The 16,618-nt window shown below is 36.7% G+C and overlaps 1 protein-coding gene across 2 annotated transcripts in view; it reads right to left on the minus strand.

The window, feature by feature from the left end:
• The window catches only part of TUBGCP3 (tubulin gamma complex associated protein 3), a 160,238-nt gene that overhangs the window by 128,261 nt on the left and 15,359 nt on the right, over positions 1-16,618 (minus strand). The window contains exon 1 of one of the 2 annotated variants that reach the window (XM_007501273.3): positions 3,664-4,019. The exons of the other annotated variant lie outside the window; for it this stretch is intronic. Coding sequence (XP_007501335.1) covers positions 3,664-3,790 — 127 coding nt within the window. The 5' untranslated portion in view covers positions 3,791-4,019. Of the gene's footprint in view, positions 1-3,663; positions 4,020-16,618 lie in introns of those variants that run through there. 2 annotated transcript variants of the gene reach the window in all.

The raw sequence follows: 16,618 nt of genomic DNA on the forward strand, positions 1-16,618 counted from the left end.
AAGTCATCACAGAATATAAGGCCAAACATGTAGTCAAAACAATCCTTGAAAAACCTTTAAATAGACCATAGGATATATGGAAGGGAATGTGAAATAAGACTAAAAAGATATGAAGGGACCAGACTAAGAAGAGATTTAAAAGATAACAGTTTATATCTGAACCTAGAGGTATCAGAAAACCACTGGAGTAGTTATGTTACATAAAATACAAGAAAATCTACTTTTCCGCAGTATGAAAGATGGATTAGAATAGGGAAAGACTTGAATCAAGGATTCCAAATACAAGGCTACTCTAGACTTATTGGTCATATAACCAATATGATGGATAACTAACCATTTTCTCCAATTCTACCAAACTGTCTAACCTCTAAACCTAAAAGATCACAAGCAATAAGCCAAAGCTCACTGTCTCTACCATCTAAGATGCCAAGAATCCTACTAAGTTAATAAGTCAGTGAACTCACAGATGAGAAGACAAATCCCTAATGTCTCCATTATTTACTAAACAAGCTTCCATGATACATCAGTAGGCCTTCTCTAGTCTACCCACAAGCTTGCAAAGAATTCACCTCTCCCCTCCTACTTCTCCCAGTGCCACGGAAAACCAAAAGGCAAAAGCTTCCTCTGGATCCTGTGCTGTGATAAAGTTCAGAGAATTGGGAACAGAAGGAAATGAAATAGGGCATACCTTTGTGTGCCTACGTGGCATTCCACTAAACCTAAGGAAAAAAGATGGGGGGGGGGGGGCAACTGTTGTACAGAACTGTATAATAATGTACCAGGAACCTTAGGATAAAAATAACAATAATGATAATAATAATGTTAAAAGAAAACATAATTTCCATACAATGAAAATAGATTTGTCTTTGAGGACAGGATAAAGAGAGAATATAAGGATTATATATAGTTCTAGGAAAAAAAAACAAATCAAAACAACTTAACAATGTAAGAAAAGAAATGATACTAGGAAAAGGGGAATCAAATATAGCAGAAAATACCGCTATGTAATTAGAAATCTTGTACCTTTGAACTATGTTACCCAGGAGTCCACTCACTTCCTGTCATTATGTGCTGATGTAGACAGAAGATAAATTGGGTGGAGTTCCATGTTTAGGTCAGTCCTTCCTGGGTTTGGACACTGATGGAACAGGCTGCCTGAACAGGTAGATTAGCTTAAGGGGTACACGGGCACATAGTTTTTATTTTGTTACTTCTAGCAATCATTAATAAATCTTATAAAATATAATATTTGAAGTTATTGTATATTAATTTTAATTTTTACATTGATGACAACCACTGACGTTGGAGAAAGAATTCTCATTTTTTTTTTAAAGATAGCCTAGATAAATTTTTCAATTGAGTTTCTTTCCTGCCATTTCTGGTGCCCTGCTCCAGCAGAGGTGGATGGGGGGAGGGGAGGGGAGGATGATCACCATTTTCCCCCAGCTGCTCTGCTGTCCTGCTGTATTAGTTTGAGTGACTTGCTAACAGCTGAGTGCTTGCTCACTGCTTGCCTTATTCCCTTAGGCAATAATTAGCCTCCTAACTCCTTGCCATTTCTGCTGTCCATGAGCTACTGCAGTCCTCACCCAATTGCCCAACAGTTTGAGAGCCATTTAGAAGCACCTTTTTTTTTTCCTGTAGAGGATGAAGTATAAATCCCTTCCCCTCCACCCATGTAGGTTTTTGAGCATGAGTTAGCTGCTTTTCATCAGGGGAACAAACCTACCCCTACCCCAGTTTGGTTAACCCAGATAGGCTTCCATGCTCTGCCTTGGGGGAGGGGACTGAGGCACCATGTGGCCCTGGCATTTTACCCCTAGGGGGAAGGAAGGTTATTCTTCCAAACAGAAAGTAGAATTGCAAGCACGGCTCATGCTATGAAAAAGCAGAACATTACCTATTTCAAACAGATCCCAATTTTAGAATGCTTTTTCTTCCTACCATTCCTGGGTGCACTGGTACTTGCGATTATCTTGCCCAAGTTTCAGGTGAGAAATTCATCTCCCTAAAACTCCTTGCCATTTGGACCTGCCCAATCTCTCAAATACACCCAATTTGGGGTTCCTACACACTATATTCAGCAAGGAATTCTCCATCACTATGGGAGACTCCAGAAGTGTGACAAAAGGAACCTAAATGGAAAGGGAAGGAACTTTAAAGAGTCTGGAGGTGAAATTTTTAAGTCTTTTCAGACTCCATTGTTTTATGAAAGTCTCTGTATCTTATTGTATTTTGCTGATTGTTTTGTTTACAATTTAATTTTGTTGTTTTAAGTTCATATAGTAATCTGATCAATGCTATTCTGTTACACTGAATCATTTTAATCTTCTGTGTTTTGGCTATTAGATATATTCTGTTACATTATTTTTATTTGCACCTTTCCCCCATAACGGTACTGAAAAAAAAAATTGTATAAGACTCAGAGTCATCTTGCACAAACTCTTTCATACACTTTGCCTCTGTTAATTATCACATAGATGATAGATGCATTCCATCAACCTGGTTAACAACCTTTGGAGAACTTAATAAGCTAAATATCTCAAATTGATTTTAAGGGGTCTTTAGACATGATTTTTAGACATCTTCATGGTTTGTTTGTTTTTTAATAGCTCTAATCATTTTGCTTGCCTAAGTTATTTGTAACAAGAGATAAAGGGCCCATTTAGTAGCTGAAGTGAAGTGCAATTATAATCCCCACCTCTGCATTTATAAAAATGTAATGGATGAGACATGTAACAGGCTCATAACAGAGGAACTGGGAAGTTGTTCCTAGGGCATGGTACCCTTGGATGGCTCCCAAGAAGGAGCATCTCCCATTTGTAACTCTTCAGTTTACTCTACCCTTCCAACAAAATGATCTAAATTCTTGGTGACATTTTAGATCCAAAAGGTTTTCATCTACAGTACAGAGATTTGTGTTTTTTTCTGAACTTCTCTGCCACATTTTGGAATGATGGCAGTAAAAGACTTTGTTAAAAATATCTCAGCCAAGGTTGAAAGATTTTCTACACCTGAAAATCTTGTGACAATTATATATTAGCTTCTAAGGGTTTGTTTGTTTTTTTTTTCAAATGTCACACAGCAGACTCATGTGAATCCAATATGATAGTAAGTTTGTTTGCTATTGTCATTTAAATGTGCTTTTATGATTTGGGGGATTGTGATACTTCGTGAATATGCACTACCTGTTATACTACAATTTTATAAAGCTGTTACTTTGTAAAAAAATTTGCACTCACTGTGGAATAATGTCCAGGTTAAAAAAGGAGGTGGAATCTCATTTTGGGGTGAGAAACCTTTGTATTCTACCTTTCCTTGGCTGACACTGTGTGTCACTAATTGTAAGCTATATATTTTATTTTAAAATTTTTTTGTTTTTCATTGTTTGTGTAATATAGTATTTGAGTTATTTATTTCATCTCCTTTTTTGAACTCAAAACACATGTTATGAGTATTAAGAAGTTTTTTTTTATTTTGCACTAGGATAAGTTTAAAATATCTATTAACTTTAATGTCAATGCATACCCAAAAGCTTTCGACTATAAAAACCTGCCGTTCATTGTTTAAAAATTATGGGACTCTGCTTAATGATTGTTTAATTCCAGGAAAAGGGAATACAAAGAGAGCCCTTGCACAGTGCCAAGGAAGCACAAAGCTAACCTGCATAGTGCCAATCAAGCACAAGGTCAAAGAGACCAACCAATCCCAAAGGGGTTGATGAAAATTTTAAGCCATGACAAGAGGAGTTGAACATGTTTGAAGTTTGAGGTGGTGGCTGTTTTGACATGTCAGAGGTAGGTCTTCTCTGAGCCACATTCTACCAAGCATCTCACTTTGGCTGCCATCCTGGCTCCAGTAGCCCTAAGAGAAAAGGTAAAATCAGACCACGGAATGCTATTTCCCAATATGCTGCTGAAATCTAGTCCCTCTTCTGTCCTTCATAGTGTGGCAAATTTCCTGAAGTCCTGGCTGATGCTTGGATAAGTACATAATTGATATTACAGATTAGTTACTTTAATTGGACCCTGATTTGTAGCAGTTAAAATTTAATTTCTAGTAATAAAAGTATTATATTTTTAGAGGTTTATGAAAGATTAAGAAAAGAATATACAAATATAGAAAGCACATGACTAGGAGGGCCAAAAGGCCCATTCAATTTCACTCACTACATCTTGGGAGATAGATGCGTGTCCTTGGAAGCGGAAGCACGGAGAGTGAGTAGGCGGTACAGTCAGTTTAAATAGCCATTATGTTCTCGAACTCAGGTGAGATTCAGGGAGATTAGAGGGCTATCTGGGAATTAGCAAGGACTTCTAGGGATTTTAGTCTGGGGTTCAAATCTCCATTTTTACAGATTCAAGGACCTGTTATAGGCTTATTTTTCTTAGAATTTTTACACATTAAACTTTGATATTTTATATTTCATTCATAAGTAATTTTTTTCTCTTTTATTTGGATTTTTTTGTTTTTTTCTTTTCTTTTGACAATTGATTGATATACCTCATAACTCTGCCATGTATCCCTGAGTGATCCCTGTGTATGTCACCATCCTCCACAGGGGAAAATGTATTATTATGCTATAATGCAAACCTTAAATTCGTTTGAAAGTAATTTTAGGATAAGAAATATGCTACCTCCCCAAATCCAGTAAGTGAACTGTTTGGAGAAGGCAAAGGGAAGATACATTCAGAAACCACATGCTGCAACAGAAGATCCAGAGTGAACTTTGGGATATGGTGATTTGAACTGTAGGGGGTTGAACTCATTTGTATTGTATGTATACTCTTATGCTGAAGGGGACTGCCCCCTAACTGGCTTTTTGTCAATGCACCTAGCAATCATTGGTTTTGTTCTCTTTCCCTTTTATCTCCAAATTTTTGTAATTTAAAAGTTGGATATGTTTACAAGATCCATTGGAGAGATTAGTCTTGGGGGGAGTGGGGGAGATTGTGTAATTAGAAATCTTGTACCTTTGAACTACATTACCCAGGAGCCCACTTACTTTCTGTCATTATGTGCTGACGTAGGCAGAAGATAAATTGGGTGGTGTTCCATGTTTAGGTCTGTCCTTGCTGGGTAGGGACATTGGTGGAGAGGGCTGTTTAAGCAGGTAGATTATCCATGGGCACGTGGTTTTTATTGTTATTTCTAGTGATTATTAAAAAATCTTATCAAATATAACATTTGAAGTTATTGTATATTAATTTTAATTTTCACACCAAGAAGTGATTTAATGACAGGCAGGGAGAAAAAATGATACACTAAAAAGACACACTGAAAAATTTCAAGTCTTTGGACCACTTGAATGCCAAGACTGAAAAAGAGACCACGCATTATATTTTGAAAAATCTTACAAGAAAACTACCCAGATCTCTTAAAACAAAGTGACAAAGTAGACATGGTGAATATGGGAATTTTTTTGCTTGACTACACGTTTGTAACAGAGTTTTATTTAGAAATAAATTGTTGCTGATTTTAAAAGATGTAAAGATTAAGTTAACTCTCCCCTGACCATTTTTAGATTTAATCACAAAAATCAACTCACAATTGAGTGGGGGAGACCTGTGACCCACATGTGAGACAGTGGGTGATGAATCAGAATTGATTCACGTAAAATGATACACGTAAAATGGAAGAAAATCACAGGAAAGGAATGATCTTTAAAAATGCCAAGAACTTCCTGCGAGCTCTCTTTGGTCTTTGATCTTCGCCTTGACTTTGAAGGAGCTCTGACTGAGGATCTCAGACTGCTTCTACTTTCCTTAAAACTACCACATAGGGTGAGTGAAAAAGACTGACTCCTTTTCCTGGTTTTTTTGAAGAGACTAGCCTCAGGAGAGACCTACTGTATTGAGAGAGGTTTCCTGCATCCCCAGGTCCTCAGCTCAAAGCTGAGTCGCCCCTGGCTAAGGGCTAATTAGCCCTGCCTAGGTTGACATAGGGGCCAGAGCAAAATACTTAATGCATAGGCTAGATCTCTAACCCTTTCCTCTCTCTGATTTTCTTATTTTCACTCTTTCTATATTTTACAAATAAATTGTTAAAATAAATCTCTTTGGGATTTGACTAAATTCCTGGAGTCCCTACTCCTAAATTAGTCAGTACAACCTTTTATATTAATCCTTCACTTTTTCCACCCCTTACAAAGATTACATATATTTTTAAAAGAAAAATAAATTTCATTTAGAAATCTGCTTCATCCGCTGTTTTTGTGAGGGACTGTCCATTAAATTTGAAAACCATTTATAGACTTTGAGAGAAATGATGAAAGAAAAAACACAAGAAGATGGTAAATTTACAGGTCCTTTTTTTTCTATAGCATTTTTTTTCATATCTTCTCCTTGTTTACAAAAACCATAGAATACTAAGCAATGACACTGGGAAGAGCAGTGTGGCCAATTTGAAAATGTATAGGACAACAAGAAAATCTGAGGACCTTGGAACCTACCTCAAGTCAGAAGCACAAAAGAATAGATACCTTTTAATCTAGTCCTGAACACTATCCTAAAGAAGTGCAGATTGATATCATTTGAAGAACAGAAGTAACTGGGCAGAAAAGCATTGCAAAAATAATGACACCTAGACTTCCATCTATGGTCACACATATTCCATGCAGATTACTTGACTACTAACACAGACTAAATGGCAATGGAGACAATAAACTACTCCATCCAATGAGATGGAAGACCATCATGATCTCATTTCCAATGATATGGAAGACTTATCATCTCTGCCCTACCAATATATCATTCAGACTATATTAGATACTGTCACCTGATGTACAGATACAACCTAAGGAGCCCTGAGCTCTGCCACCATCCCTGAAATTGAACCCTTAGGAACAATTTTTCCAACTATTGGGAATACATTAAACGGGTTCTTGGCTGTGGCTTGCTGTCTGGCTCTGCTGGCTGACAGTGGAGAGGAAAAAATACTGCCTTTTTAAACTCAAGAAGCCTCTGTTTTTCAAAAGTCTTGATTTTATCTTTTGTATCAATTTTCTAGACTCCTGTTTCCGTTTGGCTCCCCAGAATTGTTAGTTATAAATTAGGATACAGTATCCTTTTACTGTGTTTGTTATTATTGTTGTTAAAAGCAGTTGGTTGACTGCTGGGTTTGGACTGAGGCTCTGTGTAGTCATTGGGCAGTCAAAAATGGCCTAGTGAAACTATTTGGAGACAGTTCTTAACCAAAACCTACTTAGTAAGTATTGAAAAAGGTTTAAGGTAGGACAGGAAAGGAAAACAAAGGTTTGAGGATTAGGATTAATTCCCTAATCTAAAAAGGGGATCTAAACTTTTACCCACCCTCTCTAGTTCACAAGAACTTTCTTCTTGCTCAAGTTTCCTTGAGCCTGCTTACCACTCCTTAATCTATGCTAATTCCCAGGGTCTATGCTAAATACACTATGCTAATTAATAATCCTCTTAGTTATAATTAAGTTTTTACTGACTCTATAAATTTTATTCCAGATTTGAATCTCTCTCTCTGCCAATTGCCACTCTTCAGGCCCAGATCAGACTTCTGGGCTTAAGACAGGCCTCAAAGATGGCCTGCTTCTTTCAGCAGCCACACACAGGAAACATACTCTCTCTTCTTTCTGCTGATCACCACAACCTTATTCCTGGCACTCTGAGCTATTTCCTCCTTTAACTGTCACTTGGTTTTCCAGTTTTCCAGAGAGCTGAACCACTAGCTTCCTCTCAAGGCAAACATACATCAAGGAGTTGGCAGAAAAATCCCAAAAGAATTCAGGCTCCTCAAGATTACCTGCAGGAATCCTTTCCAAGAGTCTAGTTGTGCCGTAAAGATAATCTGACCCTAATCATCCCAAAATGCTTACTTTACTCCCAATACCACAATCCTGCAAATAATCTTTTCTTTATGGTGAATCCCTCAATTAGGAGTGAGAGTTCCTTGACAGCAAAGACTTAAATGCAAAGTCTTATTTTTTTCCAAGTGTATTTTTAGTGCTTAGCACAGTGCTTTGGCCCATACATGGAAAATATTTAATACGTACTACACTGATTCATATAAGGTGAAAAGTTTGGAAAACTGAATATTATCATGAACTTGAATACAAGGCTATAGTAAGTCTGACTCATATACATGTCTAGTCTTTGATCCTCTGAATTACTATGCTGGTGTTATTCTCCTTACACACACACACACACACACACACACACACACACACACACACACATCTGTGTCTCATACTTCTTCACCATTTTGATCAATCAGTCAAACACCATGAGGAAAGACAGAAGCAGAAAGTTATATGTTATATGTTATATGTATGAGGGGAAACAAGGTAATTGTCCTAGATGGAGAATTTCTGTGGGAAAAATAATAAAAGTTAAGAAAATAAGTAAATGGGGTAAAAGACTGTACAACGTTTTAAAACCAAAGGGTCTAGTTTAGCCAATAGAACAGCACTGAAGATTTTTTTAAGAGAAGGTAAATTATGAAAGCATGTATTTTTGGAAATTAAATATAAAAGTTGACATAGGAGGGACTTGAAGAGGGAAGAGACTAAGGGAAGACTGATGAAATTACTACAATAAGGTAGAAATAGCAAAGAGATAGACTAAAACTTGATGTCAGGAAATTTTCTGTCAATTAGACTATCAGTCAACAAGTATTTTTATTAAATATTTACAATATGCTTGGCACAGTGCCTTTTTTTAAAAACCCTTACCTTTTATCTTCAAATCAATACTGTGTATTGGTTCTAAGGCAGAAGAGTAATAAAGGCTAGGCAATGGGGGTTAAGTGACTTGCCCAGGAGCACAGAGCTAGAGGCCAAATTTGAACCTAGGACCTCCCATCTCTCAGTCTGCACTCAATCCACTCTTTTAGCCACTATAATCAAGCAAGAATGGCAAAACGCAGAGTAAAACTTGAAAGGTAATGAAAATGGACTCAAGAGAAGCAGATGGTACAGTCAAGAGCTAGTAGGGGAAGAGAATTCCATGGAATTCCAGAGGAAAAACTATTGGCCAGAACTAGGTCTGGTCACTCTCTCACTTCTCTCACTGACTCACTCTCTGACCAGAGACTCTGACCAACGCTAGGGAGCAGAGTTGGTTTTCCATATACCTTTTTCTACCTAGTTTGTGCTGAAGAAGTGTTTCTGCTTTGTTATTGAAGATCATCCTGAATCATCATTTCACCCTTGAAAGACAGTTTGATCTCCCAACAAATATAGGGGTAGGGTCTCCCCAGTCCCTCTGTCCTACCTTTTCCCACTTTTTATCTTTCCTTCCCAAGAATAAATTAGCCATTTAGTATACAAAAAACTGTTTCTGAAGTTTGTAATAGGTGGGAAGATTGTCATGGTTCATTTAGAAGAAAGTTGGGAGGGGTTGACGCACTCTTAGTCAGATCCAGACTCCATTAAGCTTAGTGGGGAAGGAGGAAGTGGCTACACTTTAATCAGCCCCCTCCAGTAGCTGGTTTCCTATTCCTAGCATTTTGAGGTCCCCCTCTTTCAATCCCACTATTACACCACCCAGCTTCCCCCACAGTGCTAAATTCTAATAATACTAAGAAAGACAAAAGCACAACCACTACCTTCAAGAAGCTCAAACTCTAGTAGGGGCTAAACTTCTATATAACTACATATAAGCAAATATATGTGCATGTGTATGTGTATGGTTGTGTACATGTATATCATATATGGAAAGTAATCTTGAAGGGAAGACAGGGGAGTGGGGATAAAGGAGAGGAGACTGGGCAAGGTCTCCTCCTACAGAAGGTAGGCTCTAAGATTCTTAAGTAAAGGATCTTAAGGAAAAGCAGGAAAGCTAACATTTGAAAGTGAGATGGAAAAAAAAGTGAGATAGAACATTACGGGAATGGGGAAAAGTCAGTGGATAAGATAGAGATTTTTTTGGACGTGGCCAATGAAAGGGTTTGCTTTGCTTAATTATACATATTTGTTACAAAGTGAGTCCCAGCCCACCCCCATTGTTTGGGGGTAGGGGGTTAGAAAGAAAATAGATTTTAATTGAAAAAAAAGGAGCCATATAGACCAAAATATTTATAGCTCCACTTCTGTAAGATGAAAGAATTGAGAACAAAGATGTCCACCAAATGGGAGATAACTAAATGAACTGTGTATGCAAAGAAATGCTATTGTGATGTATGAAAAAAGAAACAAAGAATAGAGCAAAGTGAGAGAAGACACATAAACTGATGCAAAGTAAAGCAAAATTAGGAAAAAATGTGCATAATGGCAATTGTAAAGAAAAAGAACAAAAAAAAATAATTAAAACAATGCTATGAAATCCCAATGAATAAGCTCATCCCAAAAAGAGATATGAAAAAGTTATTTCTCTGCACTTCTGCCTATATGGGAGGGGAAGGGAAGGGAAGGGAAGGGAAGGGAAGGGAAGGGAAGGGAAGGGAGGAGGAGAAAATGTCCATAGAATGCTACATATGACAAATTCTTTCAATTTGTTTTTGTTTTGCTGAACCTCTTCCTCTCTTCTTTTAAAGACTTTGTTATAAATTATTCTCTAGGAGACAGATGGGGAAGAAAACAATGAAAAATGTAATTGATATAAAAACAAAAAGTCACAAAATTTTTCTAAAAGTCATTTTTGCGCATGAACTTGCCTTTTTAAAAAGTTATACTTATTGGGGCAGCTAGATGGGTCAGTAGATAAGACTGTCAGGGCTAGAGACAGGATTTTGGTTTCCAATCTGGCTCCAGACACTTCCTAGTTGTGAGATGCTGGCAAGTCATTTTTAAATCCAACTGCCTAGCCCTAGATCTTCTGCCCCTTTTACACTGAAGGTAAGAGTTTAAAAGAAAAAAAAGTGGCACTTACTACACAAGATTACACTGAAATTTTCCAGCCATTATGTTATTGCTCGAATTTTTAGTCATTTTTGCATAAACTTGGCCTTATTCAGGCAACAGTTTTTTTTTTGGGGGGGGGGTGGTTTTTTGCCATGTCTATTTAAATAGTAAAACAAGTATGTTCTTTCATGCTGTCTTTCTTGCTTACCCAGAATTCTTTGGCTCCTTTTAGAAAAAACATAATGGTCATGCAAAAAACTGGGACATCAAAGCAATATGTATTAATTTTTTTTCATCAATCAACAAGTTCTTATTAAGCAACTACTATGTGCCAAGCAGTGTCCAAGACCCCTGAGAGAAAAGTAATACAAAAAAAAGCAAAAACCCTAGCTTCTACAGCAACTTACTCTCTGTCAAAGAAAAAAATAAATATAAAATCAAAATAGATAAATACAAAGTAATTTGGAAGTATACTACATAATAGGATAGAGTGGGAAATGAATTAATAAAGACCTCATGGAAGAACTAAAAATGTGAATTATTTCATTCCTAGAAGATAAGGTGGAAGAGAGGTAAAGATAACAAAGATGTGTTTATAAATATGACTAAATGTAACTTAACACTACAATATAATTATATGATGTTTATCTAATTAGTGAGTGGCCCACAAGATTGGGATCTTTAAAAATCCAGATAGTGGGCCTGAAAGGAAAAAAAAAGTTTTCTAGCTTACCCAGTGCATTTGCACAGGACTTTAGTTCCATTAAATGTTGTGTTATTTTGACAAGAAGCACATACATCCTTTTGGCCTGCAAATAAATACTGATGAAAGAAAAAATGATCACGTTAGGTGAAAACTATTGAAGAAAATTAAAAAGACCCATAGATGTATTAAAAAATAGCAATGTAATGCATATTTTTTTACTGAAAAAGTAAAATATTTCTAAAAATATAAATCTTGTTAAAAGGCATTTGACTTAGATATATATAATTATATTGATATGAATTATGACTTAAGTGTTTCACATTTTCAACTGAACTCCTTGATGAGAAAATTATGTAACCAGAATAAGAAAACTTCATGTGGCACATCAGTTCCCAGTTCCACTCTGTAGATTTCATCTCTTTTCCTATAACTTTCTCAACCTAAGGATAAATTCTTCCATCACATGTTTAATATTCATTACATAGCTAGTTTTTTATGTCAATACGTCTGAGTCTTTCTTTTTCTTCAATAAGTTTTCACCATATTATCTTTTATATCCTATGGTCCTATGCTTGTTGAGTACACTGACTATAATTTTGTGAGACATAAAAAATCATGTTCATTTTACTCCTACTTCTCCTCTTCATTTTGTAGACTTTTCCATTTCCTTACCAGTAGCCTTGCTCCTAAGCAGTGTAAAAATGGAGATTTTGAACCCTAGACTTCAATCTCCAGAAGTCTTTGGTATTTCCCAGAATTCCCTATAATCTCACCTGAGTCTTCATGTTGGCGAGATCACAATTGGTATATAACTGGCAGTAATGCCTCCCACGGTCTCTCTGTCATTGCAATGATGTAGCAAGTGTAGTGGTAAGCTAAGCATGAGGATTTTGAATGGGATAATCAGTCATGGGCATGTGGATTTTATTTTGTATCCTTGATTTCTAATAATCCTTAATAAACCTCAAAAAATATAATAATTTTATTATTAGAGACATAATTTAATTTTTACAGTTTTTGGCAACCATGAAGGGCCAAGAACTTCACAATTTTTTTTTAAGATAGCCTAATTTTTTTTAAGCCACGTTACTCCTGCCAAGGCTTTTCAGCCCCCCTCGCAAAGCTCTCTTGATTCAGCTTGCTCCTGCCTCCAGCCATCCACTTGACCTGCTTGACCCAGATCCCTGTCCCACCCCAGTTCCAACCCCATCCCCGGCCCTGGCCCCAGCTGATCTCCAGTGTCCGAGCCAGATAACCCCAGACCAGCCCCAGGACCAAAGCTGCTGGTAGCTGCCCCTGTGTCTTCGGAATCACAAACCAATTGCTAAAACTGAAGTGTTCTTTCCTTAGGCAATGATTAGCCTCCATGTGGCAGGGGACCTCAGGGAGGGGAACAAGGAGAAGGAAGAGACTTTTCCAAACAAGAAGTTACAAGCATGGCATATTCTATGGGAGAGCAGTGCATTGCCTATTTCAAAGGATATCTTTTGAGTGCACAGATCCTTCACTTATTTTACCTGAGATTCAGGGGAAAAATTCATCTCCCTGCAACTCTTTGCCATTTGAGCCTGCCCAGTTTGAGATTCCTTTTTAGGAATCTCATGTTCTCCACTATGGGGAATTCCACAGTACTGACAAAAGGAATCTCAATGGATAAAGCAAAACAAAACAAAAACAAAAACGAATTTTAAAGAGACTGGAGGTTATATTTTTAAGGCTTTTCAGACTCCAATGTTTTATAAAAATCTCTGGATTTTATTGCATTTTGCTGATTGTTTTGTTTAAGATTTAATTTTGTGGGTTTTAAGTTCATATATTAATGTATTCAATACTATTTTGTTAGACTGAATCATTTTAATGTACTGGGTTTTAACTACTGTTATATTCTGTTGCTTTTCCCCTTTAACTATACTGAACAAACATTATTGAATAAGCCCATAAAAAAAAGCCTTTTCTATTTTGACTTGTAAATTGTCACATAAAGGATGGATAGGCATCATTAAAACTGGTTACAATTGTAAAATAACCTTTGGAAATTTTAATGAACTAAATATCTCAAATTGATTTTAAGGGGTTTTTGAGATATGATTTTTAGATTTTTTTCCTCAACTCTGATCATTTTACCTGTCTCTAACAGGAGGTCATTTTAGGAGTTGAAGTGAAATACAATTATAATCCCCACCTCCCACATTTATAAAAATGTGAATGGATGGGACATCGCAGTCTCATACCAAAGGATGTGGGAAGTTAATCCCAGGGTATGGGACCCCTAGATGGCTCCCAAAAAGGGAGCATCTCTCATTTATAACTCTTCAGCTCACTTTATTTTCACCAGAATGATATCTAGATTTCTTGATGATGTTCTAGACCCAAATAAGTTTTACTTTGTTTAAAAATATATTTGCCAAGGTTGAAACATTGCTACACCTGAAAAACTTGTGACAAGTATCCATTTCTTTAAATGTCATTCAGCAACTTATGTGAAATATGATAGTAGGTTTGTTTGCTATTATAATTAACTGGGCTATTGTGAATTTTGGGGATTTTGATACGTTTTGAATGTGCATTACCTGTTGTACTACTGTTCTTTATAAAAAACTGTTACTTTGTGAAATTCATTTGCTTGCACTCACAGTGGATCATGGCCAGATATGAAAAGAAAATGGATCTCATTTTTGGTGAGAAACTTTGTATTCTATATTTTCTTAGCTGACACAGTGTGTCAATGATTATAAGCTATATTTTTGAATTTTAAAACTCTTTTATAATTATATTCTTCTTGCATGTGCAATATACTATTTCAGTTTTTTCTCTTCTTTTTATATTTGAAGCACATGTCATCAGTATTAAGATTTTCTTTAACTTTTTTGATTTTGCAGTAACATAAGTTGAAAGTATATTTGCTATAATGTCAATGCATGCCCCAAAAGTTTGAGACTATAAAAATGATGCCATTGTTTAAAAAAAATTATGGGACTTTGCTTAATGATTCTGTCTGATTCCAGGACAAGAGTATACAAAAAGAACCATTGCACAGTGCCAAAGAAGCACAAAGGTAAACTGCATAGTGCCAATCAAGCACAAGGTCAAAGAGACCAACCAATCCCAAAGGGGTTGATGAAAATTTTAAGCCATGACAAGAGGATTTGAACATGTTTGAGGTTCGAGGTTGCGGCTATTTAACATGTGTTAAAGGCAGGTCTTTCTTGTTCAACATTCTACCAAGTATCTCAAATTTGGCTCCTGCCTGGCTCCTAAAAATCTAGTGCCTTTTCTGTCTTTCACAGTGTGACAAACTTTCAGTAGTCCCGGCTACTGACTGGATAAATGCTTAATGTTTATATCATTTTAATTGGGCCCTGATTCAAGGCCTGCTTTAGATTTATTTTTCCTTTACTTGGAATTTTTTCACATAAGACTTTGATAGTCTATATTTCCTCCAGAAATTATCTTTTATTTGGATTTTTGTTTTGGATGTTTTTTATTTCTCTTGCCAATTGATTCATATACCTCATAACTCAGCCATGCATCCCTAAGTGATCCCTGTGTTTTTCAATCACCCTCTTCAGGGGGTTATATATGAAATATTATTTTAAATTTGCAAAGTTTAAATTCCTTTTGAGAGTAATTTTAGGTTAAGAAACATGCTATCTCTCGGAATCCAGAAAGTGAACTGTTTGGAGAAGACACCATGAAGATGCCTCCACAGACAACACACTGCATCAGAAGATCCAGAGTGAACTTTGAGATGTGATTTGAACTGTGTGGGGTTTTAATGCATTTGTTTTGTATGTATACTCTTATGCCAAAGGGGACTGCCCCCTAACTGGCTTTTTGTCAATGCACCTAGTAATCATTGGTTTTGTTCTCTTTTCCTTTTATACACAAATTATTGAAATCTTTAAGTTGATTATGTTTCCATGATCCTTTTTGGCAAATGGTTTCCCAATAGGATCACAGAGGGGTATGTAAAAATGGAGATTTTGAACCCTAGACTTCAATCTCCAGAAGTCCTTGGTATTTTCCAGAATTTCCTATAATCTCACCTGAGTCTCCACCTTGGTGAGATCACAATTGGTATATAACTGGCAGTAATGCCTCCCACAGTCTCTCTGTCATTGCAATGATGTAGCAAGTGTAGTGGTAAACTAAGCATGAGGATTTTGAATGGGATAATCAGTCATGGGCATGTGGATTTTATTTTGTATCCTTGATTTCTAATAATCCTTAATAAACTTCATAAAATACTTTTGTTATTAGAGACATAATTTAATTTTTATATCAGGTACTTTTACCACAAACAACACTAAGACCTTTTCATGTGTCACCTTCTCACATTATTGTATAAGCTCTGATGGTTAGGGATTATCTTTCTGGCTTCTATGTGTATTCTTAATACTTTGCACAGTACCTGGCATATAGTAAGCTCTTAATCAACTTATTATATACAGGGGACTTCCAGGTAAACATGGCAGCAGTCTAGATTCAGGAATCTTCCTCTCCTTACCACCTACCAATAAAGACTACCTCTAAAGGCAAAAAAAAAAATTCATATGAATGAAGGGACTTTACAGTAGGGTGCAGCAGTGAAGGTATGTGGGATTTTGGCATTTCCAAACCATAAGGGAGTGAAAAAAGCTTTCACCAAAATGCGAGCTAATCCACCCTCCCACACCCCACATACGGAGCCAGATTCAGAGCCAGCTCACTAGAAGCAGTGAGTGAAATGCTTCTTACAGGATCAACTGGCAAATTCTGACCCCACCAAAAACATGTCTGACCCCGACAAGCCTGCTTCTGAACTTCTAAATGAGGAAATTCCCTCCCCCAAAATGGAGATGAAAAACACCTCTCTTATAGCTCAGCCTTCCTGGGAAGGGCCATTCCAAATATTAACTACTCCAACATCTATAAAGATTGGAGAGAAGGACTCTTGGATTCATTGCTCACATGTAAAGAGAGCATCTTAAGTTGAGACTGATTGATTGTATCCTATCACATGTTTTGGAGATAATAATCCCTCTCAGCGTCTAATCCCCGGCCTGTCTCTGCATGGCCCTGGGCAGGCCTCTGTATGCTGGGTGCAACGCCCAGCACTGCCC

This window comes from Monodelphis domestica, chromosome 8 (assembly GCF_027887165.1).
Source record: "Monodelphis domestica isolate mMonDom1 chromosome 8, mMonDom1.pri, whole genome shotgun sequence".
NCBI lineage: Eukaryota > Metazoa > Chordata > Mammalia > Didelphimorphia > Didelphidae > Monodelphis > Monodelphis domestica.